Source organism: Cyprinodon tularosa, unplaced genomic scaffold (assembly GCF_016077235.1).
Source record: "Cyprinodon tularosa strain WSP-4 unplaced genomic scaffold, ASM1607723v1 ctg129, whole genome shotgun sequence".
Classification (NCBI taxonomy): domain Eukaryota; kingdom Metazoa; phylum Chordata; class Actinopteri; order Cyprinodontiformes; family Cyprinodontidae; genus Cyprinodon; species Cyprinodon tularosa.
Window position 1 is genome coordinate 234,309 of NW_024038103.1, and position 26,264 is coordinate 260,572.

At 37.4% G+C, this 26,264-nt stretch overlaps 1 protein-coding gene across 2 annotated transcripts in view; it reads right to left on the reverse strand.

Annotated features, from left to right (window-relative positions):
* Positions 1-23,381: 23,381 nt before the first annotated feature.
* The window catches only part of LOC119777894 (CCR4-NOT transcription complex subunit 6), a 37,701-nt gene continuing 34,818 nt past the window's right edge, over positions 23,382-26,264 (reverse strand). The window contains exon 12 of one of the 2 annotated variants that reach the window (XM_038276897.1): positions 23,382-26,212. In XM_038276897.1, the coding sequence (XP_038132825.1) occupies positions 25,997-26,212 (216 nt within the window). In that variant the 3' untranslated portion in view covers positions 23,382-25,996. The remainder of the gene's footprint in view (positions 26,213-26,264) is intronic. The other variant, XM_038276898.1, reaches the window with a different exon arrangement.

A 26,264-nucleotide genomic window follows, 5' to 3' on the forward strand; every position in this document is an offset into this window, starting at 1 on the left:
AATAAATAGCTTAAATGTCCAGATGTGTCAAAAGTAGAAGACAAAAGTAGAAGTTAGCCTATCAAATTAAGCTTTTTACTCAAGTAAAAGTGTAAATGTACCATTTATAAAACTACTTAAAATATAAAAGTAAAAGTAATGCAGGAAAAAATGGTAAGCACAGATGTTTTACTGTGCTAGCCTATTAAAGAAAAATGTTTCTATGATAACTTACTTATAGTTAATTTTCTTAGTTTTGTAACTAATCGTAATGTCAAATTTAACTTTGCATCATCTTGAAAAACTATTTATTTTGGTATTTGGTGAGCAACAAGTTGGTGCAGCACCAAGTGCAACCACAATGACATAAATTGTCTGGATAAAAGAAATTATTTTGATGGTTTTTCTTTTTTAAATAAAAGTGAAACAAAACTGATCAGTTAATTGTTAACATGTAAGGAGTAGCAGTAAAAAGTTGTCTATCTATATTTTACTGAAGTATGGATTGCCTAAAATTCTACTTAAGTAAGGTAACAAAATATTTGTACTTTACACCTCTGTTAATGTCAAATGTTATACATCAGCTTTCAATCATAACTCTGTTAACTTGCTTTTTTAACCTGTTTTGTGGAAAAACTGTTGTCTAAAAAGTGGTGTAAAATACTGAATGGCAATATGTTAAAGATTCCCTTCAGCTGATTTAACTGTAGAAAAAGAAGCTGACTCCTCTATCATAATTGAAATAACAGGTTCTCATCTTTGCTGTAAGAGTGTCTTGATAGGTAATCATGAAAGACATAATCAACCAAGCAGATGCAGGATGCATGCTAACATCAGTGAATAAGGTACATTTCAGTGCCAGAGATTTAGTCATATTTTCCCGCTGTGGGAAAAAGTGACAAACGTCCGCAGAATTGTTTTCCAGTATGCTGTTGTAAACTGTCTTGTATTTTAGATACCTGCTGATTTATACATTTCCTTCCCCAACGTGGAGATAAATGGTTAGTCACACTTATTGGCTGCCTCATCAGGAGCTGTTTACCGTCCTTTCTGCAAAGCCTACTTATGCAACAAAAAAAAGAAAATATCTGGGGACCAAAAGTGTTTGTTTTGGCAATTTCAGCAACACCATGTGAGCTCAAGCTAACACTGTGGGACACTGTTGCATAATCCACACAAGTCTCTATGCCAGACAACCTACCTGAGCAGGTGTTGTTGTTTTAAGTCTCATCATTCATCAGACATATTACTTAAACTGAACTAATGTTTAAAAAAGTTAAATAATCCAAAATTAACTTGTTGCTTGAAACTCAACAGCAACTCAACATGTTTAGAAATCTTCAAAACACACTCGATCTGTTTGATTACAAAATAGTGAACTTTCCTTGATATAAATGATACAATGAAGTCCAGGGACATCTTCAGAAACCTATGTTTGGGCCTATCAAAACAAAAATCCGGTTTGGATTAGTTATTTCTTTCTGGTTCGGTAAATCGCTGCTGCACGGTGGCACTGGATTTTCTTTGCTTTGTTTGTTTATTTATTTGTATTTTGTAGTTTCAGCACATTTTTTTATGTTGTAGGATTAAGAGATTCTTCCTTTGGGCCTAATGTACAGAACACAACTTGTAAAAACAAAAATGCCTCGTACAATAATCCCGATAGTAATGAAATTTGTACTTCACATCACTGCCACATCCAGACTTGTCCACTGGATTGATGGCCAGAGAAGAGTGATTTTTCAAGTTAAAGAACATATTTAAATTTAAGACTGTCTATTAAAAAACAGCAATACACACAAACACACACACACACACATATATATACACATATATATATATATATATATATATATATATATATATATATATATATATATATATATATATATATATATATATACACTATATTGCCAAAAGTATTTGCTCACCCATCCAAATTATTGGAATCAGGTGTTCCAATCACTTCCATGGCCACAGGTGTATAAATTCAAGCACCTAGGCATGCAGACTGTTTTTACAAACATTTGTGAAAGAATGGGTCGCTCTCAGGAGCTCAGTGAATTCCAGCGTGGAACTGTGATAGGATGCCACCTGTGCAACAAATCCAGTCGTGAAATTTCCTCGCTCCTAAATATTCCACAGTCAACTGTCAGCTGTATTATAAGAAAATGGAAGTGTTTGGGAACGACAGCAACTCAGCCACGAAGTGGTAGGCCACGTAAACTGACGGAGCGGGGTCAGCGGATGCTGACGCGCATAGTGCGAAGAGGTCGCCAACTTTCTGCAGAGTCAATCACTACAGACCTCCAAACTTCATGTGGCCTTCAGATTAGCTCAAGAACAGTGCGCAGAGAGCTTCATGGAATGGGTTTCCATGGTCGAGCAGCTGCATCCAAGCCATACATCACCAAGTGCAATGCAAAGCGTCGGATGCGGTGGTGTAAAGCACGCCGCCACTGGACTCTAGAGCAGTGGAGACGCGTTCTCTGGAGTGACGAATCGCGCTTCTCCATCTGGCAATCTGATGGACGGGTCTGGGTTTGGCGGTTGCCAGGAGAACGGTACTTGTCTGACTGCATTGTGCCAAGTGTAAAGTTTGGTGGAGGGGGGATTATGGTGTGGGGTTGTTTTTCAGGAGCTGGGCTTGGCCCCTTAGTTCCAGTGAAAGGAACTCTGAATGCTTCAGCATACCAAGACATTTTGGACAATTCCATGCTCCCAACTTTGTGGGAACAGTTTGGAGCTGGCCCCTTCCTCTTCCAACATGACTGTGCACCAGTGCACAAAGCAAGGTCCATAAAGACATGGATGACAGAGTCTGGTGTGGATGAACTTGACTGGCCTGCACAGAGTCCTGACCTCAACCCGATAGAACACCTTTGGGATGAATTAGAGCGGAGACTGAGAGCCAGGCCTTCTCGTCCAACATCAGTGTGCGACCTCACAAATGCGCTTCTGGAAGAATGGTCAAAAATTCCCATAAACACACTCCTAAACCTTGTGGACAGCCTTCCCAGAAGAGTTGAAGCTGTTCTAGCTGCAAAGGGTGGACCGACGTCATATTGAACCCTATGGATTAGGAACGGGATGTCACTTAAGCTCATATGTGAGTCAAGGCAGGTGAGCAAATACTTTTGGCAATATAGTGTATATATATATATATATAACCTAAATTAGGTTTTAAGAATGAGAAACAAAAACAAGCAGGAAAAATACAACTGTTTTGTTTATTTCGCTCTGTGAAAAGTAAAAATGTTGCATTCAAGTTTAAGTCAGAGCTGGAGAACATTTGGGGGTTTCGAGTGGAATTATGAAAAGTAACATTTTGAACCCAAGTTTAACTTTGGAATTAACATGGCTGCCACAGATACTAACTAAACAAAATAAACTAACTTTTTATTAGTTGATTTGCATTTATGATGTAGTATCTGCTTAAACAATTGGCTCTATTTAGATGCTTTATTTAGTTTAATGGAAGAATAAAATGTTGAAAAATAAATGTATATGGTAGCCTATTCAGTGAGAACAGCAACTTGCAAACCCAGGTGGTTTTCAAACTTGTACATTAAAGACAGAATTCTATGCAGTATCTATTTTTGATCCAGCTTCTAACTTTTTCTAATTACTCTCAGATTATATTTCCTTTATCTTATATCTTTATAATTTTAATAGGTTAACATCAATAGTGTTAAAAACTCAAACTGTTGTTTTTATGAAAATCCCCCCTTAGAAAATCTATTAAATTTGTTAAATTATATAAATGGTATATTGCAATTGTTCAGAAGAAGATTAAACCTTATTTTGTGCTATTGCATTTTAAATCGTTTCTCTAAACAACTCTTTGTGTGTAAATATGGAGCCTGTTGGGGTTGTTAGTTTGAAGCCAGACGATGTAAATCTTCAGCTCTTAGCAGACTGTTTTTCTCCTGTCGAACCTCAGACCTCGTCAAGACACTGTCAGCCAGGTTCAAAGTGTTCTGAAAATGTGTCAGCCATTCTTCCAAACTATGTCAAGAGCATATGAGCAACACGTGTGTTTTTGACTGAATCTGGAATGGATCATAATGCAACATCATCAGATGAGCTCCATATTGTCCCATGTGTATGGGGGCCAATCAGAAATCTGTGCTGTTTACATGCAAGTGCAGACCGCAGACAGCAGTGACACAACAAGGTGGTGTGTTTGTTAGAACATCCAGTACCATTGGCTGCCTGCTTTCCCTTATAAGAAGCTGTAGTTACAAAAACAGTCACCAAGGAAAACAGCAGAAATGAAAAACATCTACATGGAGACTTTATATCTTTCTGCTCCACCATCAAGCTAATGGGGTATTATTATGTTGATGTGTAGATGTGGAGGTTGTGATAAATGCAAGTTCTGTGGGTGCTGATATTGTTTAGTATTTTGCAGATGGTGTGTTTAGAGACCCTCACTGTCTAAGCTAATGACACTTTGAACTTGTGAACCTTGAGCGTGGATTAACAGCTGACCTCAGAGCAGCAGAGTCTGGGAAACCATAATTAAGGTTGATTAAAGAACATTCCAGACTTCTGTTTCTGCATGTTAAGTGAGCTGTGGAGGTAGTAGGAGTCCCGTGCCCCTATCAAATAGGTAATTTCAAAGCTCAGCATGAATTATGTGTTCCTATGAAAAACCCTCAAAGGCGCCACACTCAAATGTTTACTTACTTTAGGTTGGTATGCATTAAGGTTAAAGCGTACACTGCTTGGCCAAAAAAATGTCACCACCTGGATTTAGAGAATAGGTATGAGTCTCCCATTGGATATTTACTGTATAGGTGATTATGTTTCAGATGGCAAACAGTTTTTAACCCCAACTGATGCAATGTGTTGTTTCTCATTTGTAAAACAACCATGTTCAAGGATTCATCCCGTGGTTGTGTAAAATATGTCAGTCTTTTTAAGAAGGGTCAAGATATGTGCATACATCAAGTAGAGAAAACCTCTAAGGACATTACAGTAACTACCAGAATCGAGTTACCGTAAGAACTGTCATTAAAAACTGGAAGGGTAGCTGGTACCCATCCTCTTTCAAAAATTTCAAAGGATCATGATTAAAGACGTATGGTGAAATCCAATTGAAGAGAAACAACAGTAGAACTCTTTGCTATGTTTAATAAAGAATCTTAAAATATTTCCACACATGCAATGCAAAGGGGCCTCAAGGGATCGGGAGCGAACAGCCTCAAGAAAAACACTAATCCGTGATGTTAGCCCGCAAAAAAAGGGTTTAATTAATTTCGGAGCGTAAGGATTGGACACTGGAGCAATGAATCGAGATTTAACCCCTTTCGAGAGTGATGGCCGCATCAGGGTAAAATTTCCATGAACTGTAAAGTTAAAACCTACCACTGACCCATCCCTAACCCAAACCCCTAAACCTAAAGACACACTAGTACACAAGTTAGCATACATTCCTAAAGCTACCTAATTAAGTTTGTAGGCTTAAATTTAATCGATACAACATGAGTAACGAAAATACCAATATCTTTGTACAATGTATAAAAAAGTAAATTACTTTATTTCAGTCAGAGTTGACTTTTACATTATGAATTTTTTAATCATTAACGTTTTTTTAATTAAAAAAAAAGAAAGGTTTGATGGAATTTTTTAAAAATATGTAATGTAAAAATATATGCAAATAAAACTAATTGCATATATTTTTACATGGATTAGTAGAGAGCCTTTTAAATGGTAAAATTACCAACTTTGTAAGTCTATTTTTTTTTTTAGATTTATAGCAAAATTCTATACCCTACACCCTAAAAATATGACATTTTTTCATTATCTCGACATTTATAACTTGAGGGCCTTTGGGGCAGGCATAAGCATTGTCTGAGAAAAAAATTATTGTTATTTTTGAGTTTGTCAGGTTGAAAGAATGGGAAATTGTCTTGATGAAAAAATAAATATGTGGCTGGTAATAAGCTTGTTTAAAGAAAAAACACAGAAAATGTGTCCCCTAGTCAAAGTTAAAGGCAGTTCAACAAAATATTCAAGTGTGTTACCTTTATTTTTTCAGGTGTGCCTTTTATTTTGGCAGACAGTAAGTGTGACTACATCAAGGTAGGTTGATGTAAAAAACTAAATGCAAAAAGACGAGCTGGGATTTCTCTCAAAACAAAATGAAAAAAAGGAGAGGAGGAAAAGAAAAATCCTAAATTCTTTCGAAAGCCAACCCGTCATTACTGCAATTATCCCTATGGCATCCATGGTATAATAAGCTGAAGCAAGCAGCAGTGGATCTATAAATACAGGAGACTAAACAACAGTAAACAAAGGCACAACCGCAACCAGACGCTTCTGGATTCAGACTTCAGCTCTTTCCCACAAACACTAACAGTAGCAGCAGCAGCACTAACAGTGACAGCAGTGATAGCAGCAGATGCTAACTCAGCAAACAGATCTGCACAATTAAACATGGCTTAAACTTACCTTGCCCCAGAGAGCTCTTTGCATGGATAAGGTCTGCCGCTTTTAAAAACACTGTGTGGTTCTCTGGTTTTCCTCTTCTTGTTTAAGTTTACCTTTTCATTTAAGTGAATATTCTACAAATCAGACCAAAAGCATGTCGGTTTTATTCAGCAATTCTCTGAATCATAGAAAACACAAAATCTATAACAGTGTTGCATACTGCATCTACAGCTAAGCTTGCCATCAACTTGATCTTTTGGTCCCTCCACATATTAGCTATGAAATTTAAAAGCACTCCAACTGGGCCCTACTAACTACTGCTAACTATCATGTTAGTCGAAAAACCTCAAGTCAAAAAAAGGCAAATCGAATATCCAATGAAAAAAAAAAAATTATTATAAGTATTCACAATGTAACAATTTTGGCCCACTATGTATCTTTATTATTTCTAAATTTCTGCATAAATTATTTAATGGACATAATGTTTGTTGACACATGTTAAATTGGAGTCCAGATGTTAGTTAATACTCTTTTGCTTCATTTAAGTTTCATAACCCAACCAGTCTAATAATCTATCAAAGCTCAGATGGTCTCATAATCTCCTCAATCTCAAAGATAGAATCTTTACGTTTTCTTTTGCTATAATTTTGCCAATATCCGACCTGTATCTAATCGTTCATGACTGTCTGTACAACAAGATACGATTTTTTCAAATGTGACCCAGGACAAATGGCTATGTGGTCCAAAATCAGATACGGATCTGATCTTTTTAAATACAACCTTCGTCTGAACTACTAGGTCTCATTAATCCGACTAGTACGCCATTAACACTCAACAAAGGTCACTATTCTGCATCTTGCTATGCAGAAATGGGAAGAAAAATAACAACCATGGCGGACGATAATGCAAAGAGCAGTCTTTTTTTTCAACCATCTTGAAAATACTGTGTTTTTAATCCGCTCCATGTTTACTTCTGTTAACAAAGAGCACGCTCACTGGTGATGTCATTGCGTTATCTACTACGCTGAAGTTGTGTGAATGCAGTTCCCACAGGAGATCACATAAAGCTTGCATATTTTTGGATATGCAAACAATAAAAAAAAAAAAAAAAAAAAAAAAAAAAAAATGAATTAAGCATTATTGCCAGTAAAGTGAATGTAGTGTTAGAAACATTTTTGTTACCAAAAACATAACCACAGGGGGATTTCTGTATAGAGATAACAACACTGGCAGCCTCAAGTCCAACACCTTTAAGACACATTCACTCTTTTTACAAAAAACAAACAGATTTCTGCTACTGAATATATATTCCTGGCCTCTGGACTCAGTGCAGGAGGTGGGAAACAAAAGGATCCTAAATAAATTAACATTTCTGTTGGTTAATGTCTCCCACCCCATGCATGAAGCTGTTCTAGAACTGGAGAGCTCCTTCAGTGACAGACTGCTGCACCCTAAATGCACCATGGAGCGCTATCAAAGATCCTTCCTCCCAGCAACTGGAAGACTCCACTCCACCACTGTTCCTAACAACCTCAGTAAGTTGTTACATTTATGCCGATTTTGCACAGTTTCCACCTTAGTCAATTAAATAACATGCTGCTGACATAGCAGTACATTGGTTATTTATTCTCAAGGTGCACTGTTTCATATTTTTAAAACACTTTACTTTAGTATTTAATTTTTTTATCTTTTAACTCTTCAATATTATGCCATTATTCTACATTTTTCTAAAGTTTAAATTGTGTGACTATTTTTTTCTATAGTATTTTTGCTGGGAAAATAAGGGGATTTTCTATTCTATTCTATTCTTGTTACGTCACTGAATAAAGAAATAAAAAAAATACATTTTTAGATTTATCATATTGAAATATTTATCATAATTAATTTTTATATTTCTGAAAGAGAAGTTATTTTTCTGTGGTGGTTTCAAAAGTCACTGTAACAAAAGATAAAAATAGAAACTACTGGCTCAAGTAAATGAGCAATGACATTTTTTTTTTCAAGTGGATAAGTAACGGGTTATCATGCCAACAGACTGCTCCCTACCAACTTCTGATATAATATTACATTTTACATTGAATCCCCTTTACTCTGTTACCTTTTAATACATTCCTGTAAGATTCACTGACTTTAAAAGTCACGTATAAATAGATTCTGATTAAGTTTTGTTAAATCTTAGCATAAATACATATTTGTGAAGGCTTTAGGGGTTTGTCACAGAACATGACAATATTTAGTGTAGATCAAATAATACAGCAGACAGGTGAGGGATAAGGTGGAAAAGCTCTAAGGTTAGGTCATGGAAAAGGATTTCAAACATTTAACATCTTGTAGAGCAGCATTATTCAAAATGGAAAGTGAAAAGCTCAACTGCAAACTTACCTAAACATAGCTGCCCACCATGAGGAGATGAAGCCAAGAGTCCCACAGTGACTGTGGAATTGCTGCAGAGATCCACAGCTCAGATGGAAAATTGTGCTGACACAAAAACTCCAGTAGTTCTGCACCTTGAAAATCTGTCTCTAAGGCAAGTGGTGTGAAGAGTTAGAAAATATAAAATAACAATGCATATCACTATTAAAATACTTTTCCTGAAGTAAAACATGATGGTTTTTATTTTTTATCAAGGATAATAAAGTTGGATCTGGTATTGGATATGTGAAGAAGAATGGAGTAAAATAAAGACACAATCTGGAAAGGAAACCTGTAAGAAGCTTCAAAAGACTTTAGACTAGGGTGGAGGTTCATGCCACACTATTAAGATTTCCATCCATTCATCCATTTTCCGTCACGCCAATCCCAAGCGAGGTCGACTATTAAGATTTATAAATGGAAAAGTGTTTTTTAAACAATGTCTCATTACATTCTGCTTTAAAACTACTTTGTGTTAAACAAACATTGAAATGCCTTATTGCTGCTCTCTGTTAAGGAATCAAATGTGGAACGATCAAATTATTTTATTTATCTGGATACATGAGACAAGGAGAAGGGATGATGTAGTCTTATGATGGAAATTTTATAAATAAAATATTTTATCCTGATTCAGATCAAAGCATAGTTTCGTAGGGAGGCCAAAGATTTATAACACTAAAGATTAAGAATTGGAGAGCTATAATTGAATTATAGAGACATTACCTGTTTCACATTAGTCATAAAGAGTTCAGAGGCCAAGGATAATTTTATCAGCATGTGTTCTTTCAATGGATTTAGAGGTGGCAGTTACTACTTCAATTATTTGGCAACAAAAATGATCTCACAAGCCTTTTTGTTTACTAAGTGCCATACATGGTCGATTACCAAAATTAAAAAATTGCTTCTCCTATTAGAACTCTTACACCTCAACTCCAAAGGAACGAGAAACAACGGAAACCTCATAATTCATTGTTTACACAAAAATCAGAGCGAGTTTACTTTTTCACGTGTTCATGCTGTGAATTCCTGGCATGACTTCACAGATAAAAGGCCTTGTTTTCGTTTTCAGTGGATTGTGTGCGTCGATGGAAGGGCTGTTGTTCAAAGGGTTTCTCCAGCCGTTTGCAAGGAGGTGGGCTTATTTGGTTGCTGCATCCTCCATCTTCATTACATCTGTCTGCTCAACGTGTCTCGTTATTTCCTTATTCTTCTTAATGTGTTCTGCAGGTCAAGGTTAAGTTACTTTTCCTTGCTGACATGACCTGCAAATGTTGAAAGATATCCAAACTAAGTTCTGTCTGTTTTCTGATTTAGTGCTCAAAACACGTCAGGATTTGTCTATAATGGATGTTGACTTTAAGAAGTCAAAAGGTTTAAATTGTAAATTTAGAGTGGTATAATTTATGTCAGAGCTGACAGCTGAAAACATAAACTTCTTCACTGTTGTGCAGCAAAGCTGGCCTGCAGAATCCTCCTTGAGCTGTCTGTCGGTTTCGTGCAGACATCTTATGATGTTTTTATGGCCGCTGTCATAAACAGCACATGACTTCATGAATATATTTAGGAATGTTCAACCAAGAACACAACAATAAAACTTAGAAGAAAAGAAAAGAGCCTTCAGAAAAGTCAAAACAACTAAACAGAAGTATTATTACCATTTTAACTGTAAATTATTCACACATCTTTTCCAAAATAAAGAAGTGGTTCTAATTTGAGTTTTGAAATCTGAGTAAGAATTTTTTTTTTCCAATTTTCCAGCAAAATACTTAGTAAAACATTAAACAGTAAAACTACATAATTTTACATAATCATTTATCTTTTGTATAAATGTTCCCCCCTTAAAATTTGATTCAGCTTTGACTACACCCCTCCAGACAATTATCTAAGATGTATCTGTCTAAATTAAAATAAATAACCTTTTCATGCATATATTAGGATAACTATTACCAATACCCCCCCCCCCCCCCCCCCCCCCCCCCCCCTTAATCTATTGTTTTTTTTCACAGGGTATACAGAAAATGGTGGATTTCTGTAGGAATATTATTTATTTTCAAAGTTTTCTGCATGTCTACTTATGGGGATAACATACATTGTGACAATATTTCTAATAAAATACTATGCTAAAATATAAACGTTTTGAATCACGTTGGTACTGCTGAAAGGTATAGTGGAGGATTTTCACAATTTTTTTTAAAAAGACCCAAACTCTCAACTTAAAAAAAACAAACAAAATACATTTGCATAACCCTGTAACCGCTCCTGAGAGGGAAAGTCTATTAAACATGTGCAAGAACATGCATGAGCCCAACAACTGAAAATAGGGACGAGCACGTAGGATGGCCTTACTTAAATATATCCCCAGAATAATTGATGATTAGGAGGACCACCTATTTTGAGGATCCACCCAGAAAAAGAACATATACCTTTAACTATTTTAACTTTAACTATTTACATGGACATAAATCTCTCATTTCATTCTGATACGTCTGCTTTCTCATTGCTTATTTCCATCCCTCTTTCAGCCCTGATTTAAATTTTGTTCATCTTTTGAACTTTATAACATTTTAGAGAACATTTTTTTACTCTACACAAAAGACAGTAATAGAGTCATCAGGAAATATGTTATATCTTGATTTTTCTTTTTTAACATTTAGGATTCAGAATGAAAAGGAGGTAATTCTACTTGGAAGCAGCTGTCTATACCGCCTCTACATGCTGATCCAGGATAAGTGAGTTCTGCAAATCGATCATCTGGATTTTATTAGACAGAAAACCTTTTTAACCAACTTAAATGACAAACCAAAAGTGACATTGTTTTATGATTAGGATACATTGGACTGAAAGAACTTGGAAAAAAGTGAAAAAGTGCTTTGAGAAAACAAATGTTCTGAATTAGAGCTGTATAAATAGACCAAATCACTATTTACAACTATTTTATTTGTTCTTCCATCCACACAGCATTTGTGCTCTACAACAGGCATGCCCAAAGTCGGTCTTCAAGGGCCACTGTCCTGCAAGTTTTTTAGGTTTCCCTGCTTCAGCACAGCTGATTCTGATGATTGCAGTTCAGCAAAAGCCTGTTAATGTCCAGATTTGTTTGGAGGTTTTTATGAGGACCCAAATGCAGAGGCTGACAGGTAGTGATGGGTCGGGCAACACCGATGCGTCTGCGCATGTGTTGGTCTCATAGAGCGAAACCTTTGTCGACGTGTGTATCGCTACGGGAAAGTCACGTGACCGAAACAGTTTCTGTATCGGTCACATGACCGATGTTTCGAACTGATTGACAAGCCTTTATAAGAAAGCGCATCTGCCAACGAGATGCATCTGCCAAAACAATCTTGCGTGTTTTGCGAATATAAAATTCATCAAAAATTATGGAGCTTCCTCAAGCAAAAAGAAAGTTTTCTGGGACCACTTTGATGTCATTTCGGAAAATAAGGTATTTGTTTTAATTTCCTTGTTTCATCCTGTTCCTCTCAGTTTCCACTTGATTTTCTGAGTAGAAATTCATTTCAAAGTGACGTTTAGTTTACTGTTCATGTTATTTTCTGCAGGTTAAATGTCGCAATTGCTCAACAGAGCTTGCATATTTAAATAACAGCACCTCCTCAATGCTGAGGCATTATAAGGCCAAGCATGAGAGTGAAATCCATGATACACCCATGATGAACTCAGGTATACAGGTATTTTACAACTTACTGACTTTGTTTTATTGATAATTCTGAATAATTTACACTTTCTCATTTTTAACCATCAAGCTTCCAGGAAGCAGATGCTTGATGAGGCTGTGCTTAATTTCATTGTAAAGGACTGCCAGCCCCTCGCTGTTGTGGAGAATGAAGGCTTCAGGGAGCTGGTTCAGCTCCTTGAGCCCTCATATGTTTTGCCAACCAGAAAGGTTTGTGTGGAAATTATCTAAAGTGGTAGTTTATTCATCAAATTTATTTTAAATATATTAATTTTTTTCTGGTTTGACTTGGTGTGGTTTTCAGACCATCAAACAACTGTTGGCCAAAAAGTACGAGGAGGAACGGGAACGAGTGAAAATGGAAGTACAGCAGGCTGCGGACAGAATGTGCCTCAATAGTTGGAAGCTCAAATGAGCCCCAGCCGGGAACATCTTCACAACAGCTGTCTGCCCCCACTTCAGGCATGATATTGAGCATCATTTCTTTGTTGTTTGTAAATCATGTACTAAAATACTATTTTTATTTTTTTTTTTAAGATGACCTTTGGGAACATTTTGATCTCGAAGTGGGGAGGCAGACCAAAAGTGCCACAGCTGATGCCATCCTTGAGGTGCAGAGATACATGGCAGAGGGCAATATTGCGAGGTCCCAGGACCCTCTTGTATATTGGAAAAACCAAAGAAAGGTTTATCCAAACCTCTTCCGCCTGGCCATAAAATTTTTGTGCACTCCAGCTTCATCTGTGCCGTGTGAGCGAGTGTTTTCCACAACTGGAGAACTAATATCAAAAAAGCGCAACAGACTGAATTTCAGAACGTTGCAACAACTTATTTTTTTTTTGAATAAAAATTTGTAAAAAAAAAATACCAGTGAACAAGCATCTTCATTTACTACATGTTTACTTAGAGATTATTACATTATGATGCAGGTTCTCATTATTAATTGACTGTGTCTAAAATATCAAATATGTTTTAATAATAATACAATGCATCATACAATGAATTGCATCATATTAGTGTATATAATAGGTCATCAAATCGGTGTCAGTTAACTCTGTCAACTAGGTTGCCTGTAGGGATTTTTAATGTCCACCAGGTGTCAGTATTCAGTGACACAGTATCGACACTGTATCAATACAGTTTGGTAATGTGTCGAAACGTTTCATGATCCCTCATCAACCCATCACTACTGACAGGCAGAGGTGAGTTCCTAAAAGGTTTAATGAAAGATCAGGCAGCAAAAACAGGAATCCAAAAATCCAACTTAAAAATGTTAAACAAAAACAGGTATCCAAAAATCCGACATAAAATCAAACACAAACCAGAACCATGGAGACATCAGGGGAAAACCATCAAGGAGCCAGGGTGAGAAAAGGTAAGACGAGGAACAGCAGAGGGAGTGTATTTATGGCTGCCTGAACAAAGGTAGGACTAATGAGCTGATAAGGAGCAGGTGTGACTAGAGCTGATGAGGAAGCCAGGGGGAAAGAACACAAGGGGGAAACAGAAGACAGACAGAAAAACCTAAGCAACTTAAATGAATCCAGACACACCAATAAAGCTAGAAAACAAGGAAAAACCTGGCTAAACGTAAACCTGAAAACTTAGAGAAAAACAACAGAACCAAGATCGTTACAGTTAATCAGTTATCAGTGAAAATCAGCTGTGACACAGCAGGCAACCTGCTAAAACCTGCAGGACTGACTTTGGGAATGCCTGCTCTACAACAACTAAAAATATATTCTTTTTTTTCTTTTTGTCCTTGGAAACACCTTAGGCACTATGCTAAATATAAGTCAGTTCATTTATTTATTTAGATGGTGTATTTTCCATAAAAACAGTGAGAGCAACAGTAAAATTGGCTGTTGAGAAACCGATATAATGTCCATTCCAGGTGATCATCACAATTGTCTTCCAGAATGAAATTTATATTTTGTAAAGATCTCTGGTATAACTCTTTAAGACTTTCATTTTTACATATAAGGATCTTCTATTGTAAAAGGATGGAGAAGATATATGTGTCCTGGAACAAAAATGTTTTGCTTTCTGTCAGTGGTAGATCTAGAAAACTATTCATGGATGGACAGGGGAGCCACAAAGTATCTATGTTGCAAAGCTAGTGAAATTTGTTAGAAATATTTTATATGTAAATGGAATCAACCAAATAGTAAAAATAAAGAATGTCAAAACATTTTATTGTTTCATTTTAATTCCTAAGAAATAATGGATACTGTTAGGTATGTTATATTGAATGTACTTATATTCCCCAGGTTCTTGGTTACAGCTTACAATAAGGCTAAACTATGTAAGGTGACATACTAACATTTGCTTCAGTTCTTCAAAGAGGAGAAAAGTTCATTTTTTCCATTTTTATACAGTACAAAGCTTCTGTTAGCTGTCAGCTTTATTTGCTTGTTAACTGAACAAATCCACCCCCCCAAAACCTTAACAGGGTTATAAAATACAGCCATAAGTGCAAACATTCGGTGTTTGCAGAGAGGCAAATCGTCAGGTGTTATTCCTTCAGCAGTAAAACCTTTTGGTCAGATTTGCTTTAGATTGCATCAGTCTTTCTCTGTTCAAAGCTCGGAGGTTAACTTCACTCCCTGGAAAAACTCAGGAATCTTTGCCCCCAGAATCCCTCTGTGTTCGCAAAGTCTTTGGTCTGGCTCATCCAAGGCCCAGTTAGGCATGCATAGCTTGAGTTTTATGGTCTTTTTCTGAGCCTTTTCAGATTGAATCTGCAAGCGTGGAGCCCAAAGTAGTTCAGGGAGGGAGTGTTGGGAGGAATTGGCTGAACATCACACAGGAAATGGGCTCAGTAGTTATCACAACACGCACACACTGCAGAAACACCGCAGCTGGAATTTCAGAGGAATCTACTTTAAAAACAAAGGTTGAAGAAGGGAGGAGTGAATAATAGGAGATCCAAGAAAAGTAACAAGGGAGGAGAGATTGCGAGAGTGTGAAACTTTACCGTCACTGATGCCACGTCAACACAACCCGGCAGCACCAGAGTTTAAGGATCTGATTTCCTTCTGTCTCCTTTAAAACTGTCAGCAAACTTTACACACTGATGCAGGGTAGCATTTGGACTGCTGTTTAAAAAAAAATAGATTCAAAATAAGAAACAGTTCATGACCTCAGAAGAACAGCTGCCTCTTGGAATGCCCTTGATGTCTTCTTCCAACTTCCGAGCTCCTATTTGAAACAGATTAACTCCACAGAATAACAACAGCATGTTTTTAAACCTTCGTTTTCCATCCGAGTGGAGTCAGTTGAGAATTGCATGCACTGTCACAGTCCATTTCAGGGGAATTATAAGAAACAATGTGGCCCTCTGTGTGCAGGTTCTGTTAAATAATAAGGTTTCTTTTACTCTGTAAAGAGCTGAAACCAGATCACAATACTAACAGTTATATTGCTCTGCAGAGCAGTTGCAGTCACATTATGAGTGAGCGTCTCTCCTGTGAGCAGCTGGTAAAGGTCTGCTAGCATTTATTGGGTTAGTTTCTTTTTTTTTTCCATTATACACATCACTAATGTAAAGATGGTGGCTTACTTCCCTCAAGGTCTGTTAACCGGTGCTAATTTCAAAGGCTCAGCTGCAACACTTAAGCATTTGAGTTTACATCTGCAATAAGTTATTTTCATTAGGTTTGAAAGGAAGATCAGTGTATAATACACATATTAAAGGTCGGTCATGCAGAGTTCTTGTCAACGCTTCGGTTTTTCATGGCAATTTTTCACAGATAAAAAAAGAGACGTCAACAGACTGTATAACATCCTGCATTTATAAAAGCCCAGGGTTAAATGGCTTGTGATATTTTCACGATGCAGAATCAAAATAAACCTGGCTTTAAGGCAAGCCAAACCGAGCGATCAATCAGGCAACTGGTCAATGAATGGTTCCAACAATCAACCCATAAATCTCTCATATTAAGGCTGTTTATTCTTATGTTGTTTATTTAAATACATGTTAGAAATATTTTATCTATACTCTTACTTTGTGTTTCATGGGTTGTGTTCTAATGAACTATTATGATGTATAATGTGTGATTCATCTTTTATTAACTCTTGCTTAAGATTGTTCCAGATAAAGGTCATGCAACGGACGGGTTGTGAAAGAGGCCTGAACATCCTCTATCACATGTTTCTTCTAAACATGTGTTTTTGGAACAATTCAATTGTAAAACAACCACATGCTTTGTTTTAACATATGTGCTGAAGTTTAAAGTAAGATCCTTTTGTTTTCCTTTCCTGTAGTTAAACCTCAGCTGGTGCAATTAGGGACATCCCCTTTTCTTCAATAAATGGCGAGGAGAAAGCCGAAGACTGCAGAGTGGGGTGGAGATTGTAAACTCTGCAGTCTCTTCCTACTCTCCTCGCGAGTAACTAAATTAATTGTCTCTGTGCCTTTTTTCTTTCCCTGTATGTATGTATGATGTTTTAGGTGCTTAGACCTGACGAATACATAAATGTGGCACTTTAGGAATGTGAACTAGACTGGTAAAGCTCCACAGATCTCATTCTAATATCATCCTTTCATTTTCCCATTAAGTGACACAAGGAAGTTGAATGTTTGAGGTTTTGTCTTTAATAAATAGAAATAATTTTGCAGCTTGTAAATGATCTAAATCTAGTTTAAAAAAAAGTTAATATTTTGTATACTTTACCAAAAACATGAGTTTTTTAAAAAGAACAAAATTCAGGTAAAAAAAAACTCTATTTTTTCTTTTCCATCCTATCTTCCCTGACCTATTTTTTTAACCTTCTGTTATGCAGATAAATGGATATAGAAAAAACTACAAGTCATGTATAGTTTGCGTCTATAAGATTTAAGGAAAAGATGTAAAAGAATAGATTCGAAAATTACACAAACCTAACACCGTTGTGATAGAAAACTACATAACTTTTTAAATCAAGTGATATCTAATAAACTTTTAAAGCTTATAAAAAAAAATGCTGTATCAAATTCAGGCTGTCCTATCTATCATTTTCCAAAAGAAAGAGGATATCCACAAAAGAAAATGCCTGAACATCAAGTGTGGAGTCTTTTTATCTCAGTTATTATGAAGTAAATCATGTTAGAGTTCAGGCGGTGGGTAATAAAGAGCACAGGGACATCTCAATCAGATGGAGTGTATTATGCTGCACTGTTGTTTAGCTGTTTTTTTATTTTATTTTAGAAAATAAAAGGAGGGAAAATAGTTCAATACTGCTGCTAAAACAGCAACGTTGAACTTTGCTGTGGCCCCATGGCCCTCAGGCTGTTTGCATCCACAGAGGAGGCATAATAATTTTTACTAACCCACTGTTTTTTCAAAGAAATAACAACTACAGAAAAAAACTGTCAGAAACACTGGGAAATATATAAAGATGAAAATATCTGTACCTAAAGGGATCAGTAATGATCAGTTTCATGAGTAAAATGTGTAAATATAAACATTAATTTCTTCATCATTATGGTGTGAATAGATAATGCAGGAGCAGAGCTCTCTGCTAAGCAGTGTTTAAACTGAGTTACATGGTGGAGAGAATATGATGCGGTGGGACCTGATTTTTTTCACCATAGAATATGGAGTTACAGTGAGCAGAAATGAGAAGCAAGCAGAACAATAAAAAGAATCCTGAGTTGGATTAAAATTAAACAAAAAGTGTTTTGTGAAGAGATATCAAAACAACTAAGATGACGCAGAATGTACCTGCAGGTTGTAGAGTGTTACACACCTAAGATTGGGGTGAAGGACGCTATTATTTAACATCTATCCATCTTTTATCTTCCACTTGATGAAGGAAGGAGACGCAAAAGTAACAGGATCAGGAGGAAAACCCACTTATCTCTCTTCACCCTGCAGCTCCTTCTAGGTGTAACATTAATGCCAGAGGAGAGGGGACTAAAGGGGCTAATACAATTTTATACTTTGGTGCACCCCTTTGAACGTCTGAACATTCTATGTTTAAATATTGCTGTAATTATCGATCATTTTCTTTTTTTTTCCTTTTTTTTAAATACATTGGTGATCCAAAAGTGTTTCCAGGCCAGATGAAAAATATATAATTTCCAGATTCTTGGTTCTCTTTAATGGTCTCTAAAGGTGATACAAAAAACAACTCTAAAGGGCGGTTGTCCTGATCAGAAAAGAAGAGCAGCAGCTCATCAGCGACTTCCCCGTCTCTACTAGGATCTAGTTATTTCCTCTCATTCTTCACCACAGCAGATCACACGTTACTGTAGTCAAAGCTCCTACACAGCTGTAGCTCACCTGTTCCACTGGAATAATAGGTGTGTGAAATGATCAAATCTCAATTACAGAACTACATGCAATATACACACACTCCTGTAGCTCCTAAACTAGCAGCACGACTAGTGCTCACCACTGTATTCAGACTGAACTCAAGAGTAACTTAAAAATTGAAGACTGAATTAAAAAAAATCGTTGCAGGCAAACAGCAAAACTCTAAGGGAGGAAGTTTATTTGTTAATTAAAGAGGAAAACTTCTAAGAGCTCAGCATGACATTGGAAACGTTTGTTTTGTCTTAACATCAGAGTGAGAGTCGTTTTTTTTCCTGCAAGGTTGAAAAGCAGAAGAAAAGTAGCACTGCTTCAACCCTGTTAAGATAAAGCAAACAAAAAGAAAATTGAATAAACCAAATCCATCTGTGATAAATGTTAAATTGTGTGCAGAAAACTGGATCCTATATACAGAATTAACTTCATCATTCTGCTTTCTTTAACTTAGATGTCAGCAAAGTATTTTTGACTGTCTAGAGGCCCGGTGATATCTCCACGTAATTTTCTGATGGGGAAACCAAAACTTTTTTGTGCTAAAGGTGAAAAGTCCTCATAGTTCATATCTGGTGTGAAAAGGTCAGCTCTGTCAGAACGTGGCATGTATGCTAACCAGATCTTATTCATACATAAAACTGATCCTCTGGCTCCATCGTGTGACAACAAATAAAACAAGGAAACCAGCATCAGCCTAGTAAAGATCTAAACCGTTAAACTGTAGCAAAGCTCAATGGAAAACTTGATTTTCTTTGTTTTCATCTCACTAATCTCCCAATGAAGACACACCTAATAAAGGACAGTATTTCTTTATACAGCACTCTTATGTCTTACCTTCTTCATTACTTTTTCTTTTTTTGGATAAATATCTGGAATTTGTTTATATTACAGATGTTTTTTGGGAATATGTTCTAATGCAGCCCATGTGAATAAATCATTTAATAATAAAATTTGACTTTTCAGTGTGAAATCAGTTATATAGCTTTATACAGAGCCAATATAACAACAGGTTTCATCTCAAGGCACTTTGCAAAGAATAATTAATCATATCAAAAGTCATAGATTATAAGTCAGTTACATAGACTCCATGTTGATCTTAGTGTTAAGCAACACAATCATGTTTAGTTTATTGTTCAAATTTGTTAAAAAGGTTTCTAAGGAAACCCAGTAGATTTTCCCAGCAGTATTTAGTCCCTTTGGAAGAGCATGCAACTGTTGTTTGGCTATAGAGTGGCTGAACCACGGGGTTCTGCACCGGTAACTCAGGAGTACTGACTGCTGATGTGTCCGGCCATTCTCGCCATGGTTGCTAAGGTCCTGCACAACTGGATTGATCAGTTAGTCAGGTAATGAGAGAAAGGAAACAAAGGAGCTGGTTAAGCATGTAACCCATTGGCTGCATGGCAAAGAGCAGGAGCTTTTTCCTTTTTATTCATTAAAGACAAAGAGGACAAATCCACTCCAAGAGCCATCTATTGATCTATATAACTTTTCTTTTTTACTATAATACTGTTCCAACCTCGTCATCGCCTGCGTTTTAATATTGGTCCTCATAATAATAATACAATGGAAAGTGATGAATTGTTCTTCTGAATCTTGTACCAATGGCATCAACCTGACCCGGTTCACTTAACGTATAGTGGAGGATTTTTTTGAATTTTTGAAAAGACCCGCCCCCTGTGCACATGCACAACCCTGTACCCGCTGCCGAGAGGGAATGGCTATTAAATGAGTGCGAGAGCGTGCACAGGCCCATTTCTCTGCATTCATGCTCTGTTTAAAAGTGGCTGTTTGCATCGTTCATACAAGCTTACGTTCCAAAAGAAGATTTGCAATTTTTTTCCACTGTCAGACTCACCACCGGTAAGTGAAAATGGGGACGAGCACGTAGGACGGCCTTACGTAAACATATCAACAGAATGATTGACAATTAGGAGGACCACTTATTTAGATGATCCACCCAGAGAAATATTTCCAACCTGGAAAAAGATTGGTCCAAGGGATCCATCAGTCCAGTGGCCAGTAACAGATCCCCAGGGGCACAGCAGCGACTATTGAGACCAGTTTAACTGTCAGTGGAGAGTGCGCATAAGATTGAAAGTTTATAACGGGTTTAGTTTATAACAAAGTCAAAGTTTTGTACATCTAAGACATCACAGTTTAATCCATCATCTGAAAATGGAAAGAGTGCAACAACTTTAAACCGAAAACCAGAAAAACTAAATGCCAGGCCAAACTTTAGAACAGCTGCAAAGAGCAACAGCTAAGGTGGGAGAAACGGTTGGTAAATAAATTGCATGTTGCTTCTGCAAATTTTGGCCTTCATGAAAAAGTGGCGAGAAGAAAACTAAAAGGGATTCTGATTGTAAATGACTGCAAGTAGATAGCAGGGCGAATAGCTAACCAGAGAAGAAATGCTGCAATATAGAAGGTGCAACATTAACACTACATCATCTTCATCACATAAACTATTATGAAACATGGCGGTGGCAGCATCCTATTACTATTAAAGAGAAATGGTTTAGATCACATCTTTTTCTTGTGCCAGACTGTTCTGAGTCTAAATCCCAGCTGAATCCTGCAGGGAATTTCTGAAAAGACTGTTGCACTGATAATCCAACATGCTTCCTATCAAGTCCGAAGTTAAACTATTTTAACAAAATCAGAAATGTCAAATCTGAGGTGTAGGAGACATGAAAAAGAAACTAAACAAATAAAGTTGTTGCTACGATTTCAGCAAATCAGCCATTTCAAATGAATGCATTTTTTTTATCATCCACAGGAGAGACAAAAAAAAAAAATGTTCGCCTTCATCATGTTAAGCACTTAATTGATCCATCAGAGGATTCAACCTTTAAGTCTGAAAATTATACATTTCAAGAAAGCAGAATGCTTAGAATTAGTGATTCAACATTTTATAGCATTTATTTAAACTAAAAATGAAAGACTTGGGAGATTTAAGAGCATAAACACAAAATGTGTGTCAAGGCATCCATGGTTTTGGAGGAAAACACAGGGAGGATAAAAACGCAGGCAAGACGAGGAGAACAGATATAGAATTTATTTTCAATACCCATTGCAAAGAATAGGAGGTGACACAGCTTGAAACAGATAATACAGAATTTATTTTTCAACCAGAAGTAGGAAAATACATAGGTAGGTGTAAAGGAAACAAGCAGAACCTGTAGTCAAAGGAAAAAAATATATATATATAATAAAAGAATAAAACTAGTCCAAAGAGAATCAATAGGACGGCTAAGGGATACAACAGAAAGCATTGTTTACCATTCAGCTTCAGTTTTAAACAGTATCTGTTGATTTGAAAACAGCTGCCTTGATTTCTCATCTGGGTTAATGGACATTCTACAACATTGTGCAAGTGTTCATCTTTTTTTTTTTTTCCTTTTTTTTTGCTGGTATTTTATGAATGGTAAACAATAGTTGGTCCAGTGCATAAACACAGTGACACAGATCAATATATGTACTCAGCTGACTACAGATAGACAATCCTGATCATTTAACAACTACCACTAAAATTGGCAAGGAAATGAGCAAATATACAAAATGGATGATAAAACAGATTGTGTGCGTGTGTGTGTGGGGGGGATCCAGATGCAGGTAGGAAGGTTTAAGATGAGCGAAACAGTTTAAGGATTAAACGGCTACATTTCAAAGTTGAAAGATAAAAGGATGTGTGACTTTTTCTGGTCATTATTGCCAAGTTTAGCTGATGGAAAGACAAACTAAACAGGATCGAAGAGAAAAAAAAACATTGTTTTTTTAAAGCCTTACTTTGCATGAAGACGGCAGTTCAGTTTTCCAAAAGGAGAAATAAAAAAAAAAAGGGTCGATTTGTGTAAAGAGTTGCCTCTAAAACAGAACTGTTCTACGAGCGGCTTTGGTTTGCACCGTTACAAAAAGATGCAGCGAGAAGAAATGAAAAAGAAAACAAAACTGAGCTAAATAAGTCTGAACACATAAAAAGCCTGCAACGTGACCCACTGGTGACGAAAGTCAGCTGCAATTCTACAGGTATTCAGAAGAAACAAGAACTGATTTGTGAATCAAACCTACCACTATCTAGTTTAACTGATTGAACCACTGTAAAAAGCGCAGGATCAGAATGAGATGGGACTAGTAGCACAAAATAAAACAGAAAATCACAGGACCGGTCTAGCGGCACATCATTAGCTTTGCCGTACAAACACGTTTTCATGTTTTGTTTTTTTTCCTTTTTCTTTAGCTTTTTTTGAAACCCGTGAAAAAGTATTTGCTAAAACTGAACTGCAGCCACTAGTGAGACAGCTCTGCTGTCCTAACCTACGGACACCAGCACTCTCCAGCTAGTGCAAAGAAACATCCAAATAAAGCAAAATAAAACATCCCTGTTAGGTTTTAATAACTTCCTTCTTCAACGCAACCAATCAACCCGCTGAGACGTGTCATGGTGGAGGATTTGGTTTGTGGTGGAGATCAGAAAAGTCAAAGGTAAAAACAATGCAGGTCACCGTCAAGGTAGAAATCATGATTTAATAAACTTAATAAAAATTTAATAAAGACCAAAAACTGACTTTTTTTAGAAAGGAAACAAGAAATTTTTTTTATTCACACTTTACAAATAAAACAAAACAAAAAAAGGCTACCCTTTACATCTAGTACAATACTAATGCCATTCAGGAAAGAAAAATCAATTTGGACACATTGATTTTTACTGCAGGAGAGGGGAGAGACGAGAGGCAGGGACCAAACTGACATGTCCCCATTTTCTTGCTTTTCCAACATTTAAGTTTCTTCTTAGAGAATCAGTGGAGCTGCATCTGAATCGCTTAAGTGCATTTCAAATAATCTCACATTTAACTTGTTTTTGAGATGGAACAAATCCGATTTAGAACTGACAGCCTGGCTCTATTTTTTTTTGACAGAAACAAGAAGTAAAGCAGAGATCAAATGGGCTCTTCCACCCTTTCCAATACAAAAGGCAAGGGGCAGGGGGGCGGTCCACAAATGGCACTATAGCTGCAATGGCAAGGGTAGAAAATCTACACAAAGAAAAGTGGGACAAAAAAGGTTAAAACATTTGAGAAGTGTATCAGAAAAAGTTTGAGGTTGGGTGGTTTATGATGAGGGGAGAGGGATATGCTCGCGAGTATATTTGTGGCCAGGAAGGAAGCTGGGTTGGTGGGGAAGCAGGTCATCTGGGTGCAGAAATAATCTGAGTGAATGTATAAAGAAAACCCCGCTCACGTTTCCTTACAGCGGAGAGGGGGGGTCAGCGGAGCATACCTGATTACTAGAGAGCTCAATGAATGGGAAGGATATACACATCATCAGAACATCGTCACATTTCATTAAAAAAAGGAACTGAACATTAACAAAAAAAAAAAAAAAGAAAGACATAAAATCTTCACAAATATCTCAACAGTATTTAAAAATAAAAGGAGAGGAGGCTGCTCGAGCCATCGTTGAATGTAAATAGTGCAAGACAACATCAACTGCTACAGTGAGTACGAGACGTACGCGCAGGACTTTTCTCCGTGTTGAGTCGTTTACACTTCGCTTTGGAGCCAGGTGAACTGACTTGGGTCGGCGCAGGGTGTCCTTCCGTCCGAAAAAAACAAAACAAAATCGGCATCAGTCCGGATCGTCGGCTTTGTTAATGGGCAGAAAGCAACAGGTAAAAATCGACTGTCTATTTACATCATAGCAAATGAATCAAAACGATGCTGAGGCGTTACAGTTAATCTCCTGGGAGTGCAAAGAAGAAAACAGCAAACGGCGCGAGCAGCCTCCTCTGACGTCTCTTTTACAAGCTGGTAATATTAATTCATCTTAACATTAACTGGATAAAAATTTTGCCATAGTTTACAATACAGTCTTTTTTTTTTTTCCTTAATCTGACCATAATTTATTTTTCGTACAAAAAAATGCCAGAAAACAGGTCTTTTTGTGTTTCATATACAATCATGTAAAGACTGAGTCTAGACTTCTATTCTGTACAAACACTCTGGTGAAAAATCACTGCTCCTGTGTGTGAACGTATGGCTGGGGTGGGGTGGGGTTCACTACTGGCCTTCGAGACAGTGCTACACATCTGCCTGCACATTACCTCTGTGTGTGTGTGTGTGTGTGACAGCTTGCATGAGTGAAGTTGGAGGTCATCTGATAGTGAGAGGAATGCTGGTTTTACTCGTCAGCCATTTTTCACTCTCTGGCTAAAAAGCAAACGACACTGAAAAGGTTTGCTAAAGCCCCCCCTCCCTCTGCCGATCGGCCCAACTCCCTTGCTCCTTACCGTTAAAAAAAAAATCTGATACTCCGGGCCACATGACTAGCATAGCAATTATACAAGCCGGAGGGGGAAACTGTCTGCAAAAAGGATGGTAGCTGCTCTCAGTTTCTCTTTATTTTCCTTCTTAAAACTGCTGATGTCCCACTAATCTGCTTGTCAATGCACCAGGAGCAGGGGTCAGAGTTGTGGACTATCTTGTAGCACCGCAGGAGGCCGTGACCACACACACAAAAAAAGGCCTGAGCACCACAGAATGGCAGCAGAAAATATCCCCTCAGATCAGCTGCAGTGCATCCGCTGGTTAGGATGCTTATCTAGTGAAAATCGGCTCAAAACCCGACTGAGAATTGACGCCGGCTGCTCAGAGCGCAGATGGATAACGAGCACGAGCCAAACGTAGAGGACTGAGACCGACGAGTCTGCTGTCTTTGCTGGTTTTAGATTTATACAGGGACAGACAGACAGCTCTGCAGCTTCCCAGCTAAATGTCACCCACTCAGCCGCTTTTGAGCCTCCCTATTAAACCACACAGAGCCTCGTGTAATGAATCTGAATGAGCTACCATCCCCTCTAGTTGGAAAGATGGCAAAAATAAAGTATGCAGGGGTTTATGAACCGAATGAGAAGAGGGAGTCCAAAAACACTTGATACATAAACAGGACTGAACCAAGCAGTTAAAAAAGGACGTAAAAAGAAAATCAGAAAGAAAAAAAGAAAAATATAGAATATCTATAACATTGTATACGAAATCCCTGTCAGCCAGACCTCAATGTACGAATATTTTGTAGGTTGTGTCGGTTTTGTTTCGGTCTCCCTCCTCCAGAGGTAGCGGAGGTAAGAGCTGGTTGAGGGAGAAGCTGTGGTTGCAGCTCCCCCTGGTGGCATGGCAGGGGCTCACTACCTGCGTGCAGGCAGGTGAAGCCCATTGACCTGGGAGGGTACACTGGGCAGGAGCAACTCCAGCTGAGCATAGAGGGAGAAGTGGTCAGAGGGGATGTGGGGGTGTGGGCAGCCGCTGACATTGTTCTCTACCAGCCAGTGAGGGTCCAGGGGGCCCAAGATGCCCAGCACGTTCAGGTGAGGCCTGGAGTAGAAAATATAGTCGATGACACCCTGTGGAAGACCAAAAAATTGAATTATAGTAGGCAAATAAAAGGCTGTGTTC